This window comes from Acanthaster planci, linkage group LG20 (assembly GCF_054643075.1).
Source record: "Acanthaster planci isolate LZ-2023a linkage group LG20, COTS_SCS, whole genome shotgun sequence".
Classification (NCBI taxonomy): Eukaryota; Metazoa; Echinodermata; class Asteroidea; order Valvatida; family Acanthasteridae; genus Acanthaster; species Acanthaster planci.
In genome coordinates, this window is record NC_141796.1 from 9501965 (window position 1) to 9511312 (window position 9348).

The window sequence follows — 9348 nt, forward strand, 5'->3', positions numbered from 1 at the left end:
CTCTATTTCTTTGCCATTTTACACCCAGATATTTGTCATATACTACAAAATCTTATGAACCAAATGGCTTACGACAAGCGTTATTTTTTTTACCAGTTTTAGTCTAAACACAACCGCTGTACGTTGGTTAACCCTCTGTGAGTTGTACATTTTTTGTGTGTTTTCAGGAAACAAAACAAAAAGTTGTAGCTGGCGCTCTCGACTAATTTTTGTTGGTGAATGGACGATTCAACTGGGTGGAATGCAATGCAGGAATTCCGTATTTTAGGAAATATAATTGCGAATCGATTGCATCTAAATGGTCTCAAATTCCAAGCCAGTGATAATCGACTTGCCATAGTTCAAGCTTACTGTGTGCGACTTGACAAGTTTGCACATGTGTCAATTTTCAGTTGGCAATGCATTGTACATCTAATGCTACGGGGGTAGTAAAAGATAGCCTTTTAAAAATTATGAAAGAGGGGTGAAAAGTACCAGCCGGCGTACGTGACGGCAAGTTTACCGACCTAAGAATCAGTCTGTCGGGACAGCAGGGAGGAAAAGATATACTCTGAAGGATTGAACAAAGGGCAACACTGCTATAAGCTAGCCCGCGAATGGTTACCGGGTGCCGCTACGCTTGTTCGCGCACATCCAGGCCAGTCAAAAATAACGCCGGCACACTTATACACCAACCAAGCGGTTCAGAATTACAAGTGTTGAACTGTACCTAGCCATATTATGATCTAGTCGGGTACGAGATCTCCCCAATTGCCTCTCACCACTGAGCGAAAGAATTATGATGTCATTTCGAATTGTTGCCCGCTTTCCAGACTGGGAAATTATATACTTAGGCCGTTTCTCGCAAAAAGGAAAGAGTCTGATCAGGTAAGCCTTGTAACTGACTTCAGGTTTTTTTTAATCGAATTTTGGGGATTTTTGTGTATCATTTTATAGGTGGAAAGAGTTCCATATCCTGACGTCATTTTGACACCCTGTGTACAAACTGACTAGTCTGCAAAATTATGTTTTTGAAGTATGACTGGTTGAACATTTTCAGTGCTACATTTTACATTTTAGGACTGGTTATCACTCTCTGACGGCTAATGAACTGCTACTGAGGGAAAATCAATGATGTCCGTATGTGGAACTCTTATCATACTAACCATGAAAGAATTTTAAATTTTCGAACAAAATACTTTCTTTTACGGACACAGTCAAGGAGAAGATTATGAATACGTGACAATCGTGCATTATAAATCCACTTTTTTTTTTTACAAACATGAAAGTGTCTGTGTACATTTTTGTGCTGGGACTGTTAAGCAGGTGGACCGAAGTCAGGTGTTTGAACAACGCTAGATTGACACCGTTTCAAACAGGCGTTCTAGAGTCGCATCCAACCCCTTTAAAATAAATTTTGAAATAAGAACGGCAAAAGTGCGACGCCTGAAACAATTAGGATACAGGCGTGCTAGCTGGCGAAAGACTGACACCTTGAGGCGCTCAAATCGGCATCAGGGTGATACGGGTTTGTCGCTCTTTTTTAAATTTCATAAGCAGAACCCTATGCAAATGTATGTATTAAGTTCGTCTGTCTGAAACCAAAAATTAATTGGGTCGACCCGAGTTGCTCTTAATTCTGTTTTGTTCGGCGCTACTCTAGAACACCTGTCTGAAATGGGTGATTACAGAAAGATTTGCAGGACCGTGGAGATTGATCCAGACTAGTAGTTATTCGCAGACCACTTTATGACTGCCGATGCTCTGGAAATTGTACCTGGTGTTCAAATGCCCCTTGTCCTGATGCAAATTCCGTGCAGGTTACAGCTACGACCTTGGTTTCGAGCCCGGCGAACCAACCGCGACCATCAGACAGAGTCGTTCTTGTTATAGTCGAGTGTTCCAGACGCCTCATTCATGCTATCGTTAGCAGAAGGTTGTGGATTTGATGTCTAAACCCTAAAAGAGCCCCTGGAGCGGAATCTGTCCCCCTTAGACATTTCTGAGTTTTTAAAGGAACTCCATTTTGACCCCATTTTTTGCAAAAATCGAACTACCGTTCTCGTGCAGGGCGCATTTTCCCGAGACGGGTCAGCCAAAAATGTAGCCATGTAACAGCAAAATCATGCCTCTGATTGAGCTCGATAAACGAAATACTCGTGCGATTCACTTCACGTTCACACATATTCATCCTGATAAGCCAGTCAGCGTCATTTTCGTTCTCTACACGACCAGGCTAGCGAAGGAACGAGCACGCAGCCCGTGGAGTCGAGGTTGGGCATCACTTTGCACATGAGTAAGCGCTCTAGTTTTTGTACAATAGCTCTACAGAGTACCGAAGTGAATACGTCACGCGCACAATTAGTGTGTAAAAGGCATTAGCGAGAGAGGGGGCGCGTGAACCAACACGCGCGCGTACTCCATTCGTTTGCACTGCACTTTCTGGTTCACAGTGACGTCACATTTCGGTACTCGTGGGCTGAGTTCGGGCGACTTGTTCCCGTATATTCACGAGCTGCTCGATTTTTTGTTCGTGGGTCGGCCGCTCGAACGCCGGGAACAAACAACCAGTTATTACAAGCAACATGCAACAAGGCGGCGTCCATGTACGTTATTCGAGAGTTAAGGTTTGGATGGGCTGAATTCTTCTCTATATAAACAAGAACATTCATTGCTGTGTTACGGAAAATAATTAATGTTAATTTTGCAAAACTTCCCATTGTCTACATGGTCTATGGCTTTGGAAGCCATCTCTCTACTTTTTGCAGCTGTTCAAAAATCAGAATCTCACGAGTTTTCCGTGTGTTCCTGTAAAACCCTGACGAGGAGGTGGTGTGTGATCCTGTTCCGAGAACAGTGTTCTTGAGTCGTGTTCCCGCCGTTCGAGCGCGAGAACAAGAAACCCGTGTCAAGACAGGCCGCCCGAACTCGACCATGTGCACTGGGCGTGGTTTAAACTGAAGTGACGTCACACTTACGAACCGGATAGAGTACTTAAGTGTGAACCGTGAACTAGAAAGTGCAGTGCAAACGAATAGAGTACATGTGCGTGCTGTTTCACGCGCTGATTCTCGCTCTAATGCCTTTTAAACACATAATTGTGCGCGTGACGTATTCACTTCAATACTCTATCCGGTTCGTAAGTGACTTCGCCACAAAGGCGGACGCGCCACCATTTGCAGGCTCCCATTGGACGATCGCTGAAGTTGCGCGTTCAATTCCGGTTCCATGGTTCCGCGTAAACGGCGGTCATATCTATGCATGTGACTCTCTGTGCAGTGCATTTGCAGTTGGTGTGGTGTAAACTGAAGTGACGTCACACTCCAGATGGTCTTTGCGTACACGCAGAACGAGTACAAGAACCTACTTGTGACCATCTGTCTTTCTTTCGCCGATTGGGGTGCACTTCAGCTCGGGGCGGATTGTTCAAAGATTCCTCGTCACTCGTCATTTCTTTCGGGAAAAAAATGATAAACATGATCAAGATAGAGATTGTGACAAAATGATTGTTAAATGCCTCATGTGCACTCCGAATAATCGAGACATGCTACTCAGGGTCACACTTCCTTTGTCAAATAAATGACTTTCACATACTCCCGAATGAATGAGACAGCTAATACGCAACAGCAGACAACAAAAAGAGATCTAGTTGTTTTCAGAAAATAACCACCTAATTCTGTTGAAAACAACAACAACAACGACGACGACAACAACAACAACAACACATAATCGAAGCCTCAAGAATAGTTATGTACTTCATCTTTTAGAAAAAATTACTCTGAAAAAAATTGCACAAGACACTGAAATTCATACCCAACATTTGTGCTGTGGCCATCCACCCTGGGAGCATTTTTTGCTTTCTAATTTTTCACCCAATCTGAGTTGAAATCTTCTTGAAATACAGTGAGTCTCTTTCAGTTGTTCAATGTATTCTGGAGTCCGTTTTAACGAAGTTGATTCCCAAATCAATATTTCTTTCCACACTCTCTCTCATTTTTTTTCGTTCCACTGCAGATGACGCCGCTTGGGGCAGACTTTTTGATGTACAATCCAAAACATGGAGAGAAACTGGTCCAGTAATCAGAAACAGCCAGACACCTCTCTCAACGCATCGGCAGACAAGCCCCAGTCGAGAATTTCACAGGGGCGTAGGGTGAAGGTACAATGATACTTGTACTAGGAACGGCTGTTAAATTGACACCTTCCACGGTTTTTTTTTAAATTTGTCTGACACCGGGACGTTTAGTGACCCTCTGACCTAGACCTAGTCTCGGCTCGCTTGTCGCTCCCGGGTTGGGGTGCAGGCGCGGAAGCGGACGACATTGGTTTTCAGGCCTTGAAAGTCAGTCTGTGTGCCCAAACAGAAACTCAGTTTAAAGTAGAACGTTCGGAAACACGATTGTGTATGAGGTCCCAGGTTGCAGAATAGTATAAATAGGCTCCAAAATAGCCTACGGGTGCCAAAATTATAATAAAACTTGCATGCTCTCAGATTCTCTGTTTTTGGAGCATTTTTGTGGTCCATGAGAACTAGGGTGCGTGAACAATAAAAGTGGAAACCAAGAACAAAACTTAAAGCTTGTATCGATGAGAACTGCTGATAAAGTTGGGTCCTAGAAGTGCTTTATTTCGCTGTGAATGCAGGCATCACTCTTCTTAGCAGTGACAGGCTTCATAACTTAATTCTTTTAGGGGTGACATTTCGATGGAAGTTGCCCCAAAAGTCGTTGGGATTGTGCGTATACTTAAATTAAACATAAAATGAAAACTGGTGATGAAACAGGCCTTCCTTTGCCGGCGGAGAAATTTAAGGGGCTCGGCCAAGAGTGGGAAAACCTTCTTGCAGATATCTCCAACATTTAAACAAACTTTCCTATACTTCTAAGCCAAACTTTAAAAGTCTGAAACTTCTACTATAGATCACGGCGGTCTAGAGGCTTGTTTCCTGTACTGGGTCTGATTCCTAGACGAAACTACCTCACATTTCATCCAGCCCAGTCGTACTTTTACCTTCCCGTTCAGAAGTAAGCCACGTCAATGCACTTTGAGCGAAATTTCCTGAGTGGGCATCGGGGGGGGGGGGAAGTTGATCACATGGCCCCCTTAATGCACGAATATAGCCAAGCCAGATCGGGTTGAGAATCGATCAAGTGCCCGGTGCCTCCTGCATTTATAGAAGGACTGTAATGCTATCCTTCACCCCTCTGCTCTATAACCTAGGAAACAAATTTTTTCGTGACCCATCCGACCCAGAAAGATGAAACAGGATACAGCAACGCCGGAAAAAAGAACGGATAAAAGCACTGAAACCTCTCAGATACGTCAAGTACGGTGGCCCAGGGAGACCACAAAATATATCAGGATGGTGTATTCCATTTCCATCCGCGGTTTTACCAATGGGCTGGCAGAGCGCACGCTAGCGCATTCTGAATTGTGCAGTGTTTTGTAACTGTGCTGTTTATGCTCGACTGATCACTCTTGGGTGGTGGGCCCTGGAACGTACTCTGCCGAAAAATTCTCCACATCAGAATTTATGAGCACATCCTTTTTGAAATGTTAAACTTTTCAAAGGTTTATTAACTTAAAATTCAGTTCAATATAATTTGTTCGACTCTGTACAGTTCACCAAGGTTTTCCCTCAATTATCAAGGTAAAATATATCATGGCCTGGGTGCGGAAGCAGGGGGGGGGCAGGGGGCCAGTGACCCCCACTTTTTGACCGTGGGCATGCCCCTTTTTTGCAGGTCCTATAATGGGATGGGCTCTTATTGATCGGCCTTTCAATGGCTGATGCCTGAGGGTCTTACAAATTCACCCCTCATTTTAAAACCATTCACCACACGTTGACATAATGTCCGTAAAAAATAATGGTGAATTCGAGGGCCTGTGGCTTCAGTAACACTGTTTCAGATTTTTTAATGGATCAAATGGGAACCCGCAAGGACGACGTATTTTTATACGTTTGTATGTTTTGTTCTTTTGCAGATAGTAATTTTGGTAGTCATCAGCGTGTCCCTGGTCCTGCAGGGCCTTGCCTTCCCTGGCAAATCATCATTTCTCTATCCCTTTCGAATTTTTGAGGACTTAAGTAGCAACAAATACTACAACGTGTTGATTTTTGGCACCAGAGAGCACTTATCTCAAAGGATTGACTTTTTAGAAGAAGTAAAGGGAGTGTGGAAGGCCGAATTTTCTTGCGCCAAAGGAACCAGCGTTGTGCTGAGTGTTGGCAAAAACAAGACAGACTTTATGGATAAAGATGCCGTTGTATTTAACATAGATGAACCAGCGGTCGTCCAGAAAATCGCAATGCTGGTATCCATGCAGCCATCACCCAAGCAAGCGTGGGTTTATTACGGGAGGGAATCAGCGGTCCGCACAAGGTGGCTGTTTAAAGCGTACAGCGGGTCCCTTCCACTGCATGGAGTCTGGTCCTACCACCGCGATGCCGAGGTACACACACCGTACGGGTACTTCGTTGCGAAGGGACCAGCGTCGAACGACAGCCAATCAGACACGGACCGGTGGTTGCGCGGAAAATCCAAGCTCGTCGCATGGATAGTGAGAAACTGCTACAACACATTTTGGCCCAGGACCGCGTACGTGGAAAATTTGCGAAAGCACATCAGCATCGATATTTACGGGAGCTGCGGACCGCTGGTCTGTCCGTTCCAACCCCGCTCCGACTGCATGACGATCCTGAAACAATACAAGTTTTACCTGGCGCTCGAGAGTGCCGAATGCGACGATTACGCCACTGAGAAACTCTGGGAGACCGCGTACACGAACGGAATCGTCCCCGTCGTGTACGGTGCCCAACGAGAGTTTTATGCGAAAGAGGCACCACCAGACTCCTTCATTTTTGCCGGTGATTTCAGCTCGACCAAACAACTGGCGGAGTTTCTGCTACACTTGGACAAAAATCCCATCCAGTACGCCAAGTACTTCGACTGGCGTCGCAAGGGTCGGATAGAGATACCTAAGCTAGCCGATCGCTCCCTCCATCCCGAGTATTTCTGTCCTCTGGTGCCGTTTATTGCGAAAGTTGCCGGTGGTAATGTCGCCAAGAAGCCTCTTTGCGAGTTCCCCTATTACACCTCGTGCGTTGTTCTGAGGGGACGCGATGTAAGGCATCGCCCAGGAACACGGCGGAGGTTGAGACACTGGAAGCCCAGAAACTATTGAGCCTCCAGGAATATCAACACGAAATAACTAGGTCCAGCTTTGCGGTCGCGTAGCCAAAGGGATGCAGACTGGAAAACTGCATGTAACGGGCTGGAGAATCTAGAAGCGAAGAGTCGGGTCCCTGACTACCCCGAGCAAATTAGCATAGGCGGGGAACCCGCCTTGAGTAGAAGCACCCCTCAATCGGTAGAAAAGAGCCATGTTAGTGGAGAGTATTCATTTTGTTGGAAGCGACACGACTGTGTAACGTGTGCATTTCATAGTCGTTTGTGAAGTGTAACTCCCATGAGGGCTCGCAATGCCTTTATCCCAAATGAAGCCACTGGGGGCCGTTTACCGTGCCGAATGAATTTGGTCAAAGATGGCGAGCAAGTCTTTGAATTACCTTTGTATTCGGCACGGTAAGAGGGCCGCCGGTGGCTTCAATGACATCTGCGTGCTGATTAGGAGATTACGGGTTCATTTTTTTCCTTTTACATGAAGTCCTCAATTGCGCCCTCTCGATCTTTTGTATGGTCGGGCTCGGGCCTCTGTGGCGCGAATCCGGGATAGTGAAAATATGAATAATAACTTCAAGCTCAGGACGGCCCCAAAAGATATAAGAACGTTGTAATACTGTGTTAACTAAGCATTCCCCAAATGGACTTTAATGTTACTGGTGACTTCATGCCCAGCCTAATCGGCCGTTTCACAGTAGTGCGCCACCAAGAATTTGCAGCGCGTTGGCCAATCACAATGTCGACCCAAACGAACTCTTGGTGGCGCACTATTGTGAACCGCCCGTATTCTGTAACAGAACCTGAACTTGACGATTTGTTCATTCATGATTATGCACGCGTGCGCACAAATGGCCTTGGCGGCCTGTAAGAAGTGTGAGCGGTCCATTGAAAACGTACAGGAGTGCGATTTTGATCATTTTCCCTCAGGTTTTCTGGCTTTGTTCAGTTTTTTCCTCAGAAAATCACATTGAATTGTGTTTGCTATTAGTTCCTTATCTAAGCGGGATTGTAAGCGCTCCATAAAAAGACTTTACAATCGTGATTTTTCCTGTGCGCACGAGATTGCCTATATAAGCCGGTTTCCTTTAGCGTTGTTTTATATAGCAAAAATTCCAAGACAAGGCCAGAGAATTGAAATCATGGAATATAACCCTTAGAAACTTGTCGCATTTTTCCTATCGATTTCACTGGCAAATCTTTCAAATTTGAGCAGTTGAGGGCGTACTTGTTGAAATGTTTAATGACGTTCAATGCTGAAACAGTCTAACCTTCATCTCTACGGTGTTATTCATAGTACTGTATCTAGAATGTAAAAAGAAAACCTAAAACTGAATTTTTGCGAGTCTTTTCTGAACTTTGAAATCGACAAGCATGTTTAAAAGGCTCAGTCCAGATTGCAGATGTAGCGATGATTAGACGAGACTTTCACTGACTCAGAGTCATTTTTGTGCAGACAAAAAAAAATAAAGCTTCAGGTAAGCTACATTTGGCGAAGAACGAGTAACGTTTATATATGATTAAGCTTGATATATGTACCGATAATTTTAACATCGGTGACGTTAATGCTTGTATTTAAAAACTAATGAAATAATAAAGAATGATTGCCTCTGTATCTGCGAGAAAAAAAGAAATATATGTGCACTCGTTGATTTTGTACTCCATATTTATTCTTTTAGCGTGACTTACGGGCCTTTTCGTCCGAGTCCGGGGCAACGTCAAGCCGCGCGCCCATAGGACCTGGAGTTTTGGAACATCGGCAAAAACAAAATAAATGTGTCTGTCTCATGTTATGGCCATACGTCGCGAATTACATAAGCCGAAATGATGGAGGTGACCATGGGGGTGTGAATGAAAATTTATACCACAATATGAACGTATGGCGGTTGTACAGAGTACCGAAGTGAATACGTCACACGCACACTTATGTGTGTAAAAAGCGTTACCGCAAGTATCCGTGCGTGAACCAACGCGCGCGCGTACTCCATTCGTTTGTACGGCATCAACTGGTTCTAAATGACGTCACACTTCGGTACTCTATTTTAACAGCATCGTATATTTCTATAAAACAGACACTTCATTCGTAAAAAAAAAAATGGAGCAGCGGAAACAATAGCGTGACGGCTGAGATGGAGGTTAAGTCACATAATACCCTCGGTATAGGTATCCTTTACTTATAGTTTCACTA

General features: G+C 44.6%; 1 protein-coding gene across 2 annotated transcripts; it reads left to right on the top strand.

The window, feature by feature from the left end:
- Positions 1-37: 37 nt before the first annotated feature.
- LOC110975058 (3-galactosyl-N-acetylglucosaminide 4-alpha-L-fucosyltransferase FUT3-like) lies at positions 38-8859 on the top strand. Of its 2 annotated transcripts, none has more exons than XM_022227161.2 (3): positions 38-867; positions 3994-4138; positions 5965-8859. In XM_022227161.2, the coding sequence occupies exons 2-3, from the start codon at positions 4037-4039 to the stop codon at positions 7162-7164; spliced, it is 1302 nt and encodes a 433-aa protein (XP_022082853.2). In that variant the 5' UTR covers positions 38-867; positions 3994-4036; the 3' UTR covers positions 7165-8859. The 2 variants fall into 2 exon arrangements, with proteins under 2 accessions (XP_022082853.2, XP_086986832.1); XM_087130706.1 differs by lacking the exon at positions 38-867 and adding an exon at positions 3297-3882.
- The last annotated feature ends 489 nt before the right edge of the window (positions 8860-9348 follow it).

Bases quoted from the DNA above. Each gene is read 5' to 3' on its own strand.
- LOC110975058 (XM_022227161.2), top strand. From the start codon at position 4,037: ATGGAGAGAAACTGGTCCAGTAATCAGAAACAGCCAGACACCTCTCTC. The intron at 4,139-5,964 runs GTACAATGATAC...GTTCTTTTGCAG, and splicing joins CACAGGGGCGTAGGGTGAAG to ATAGTAATTTTGGTAGTCAT.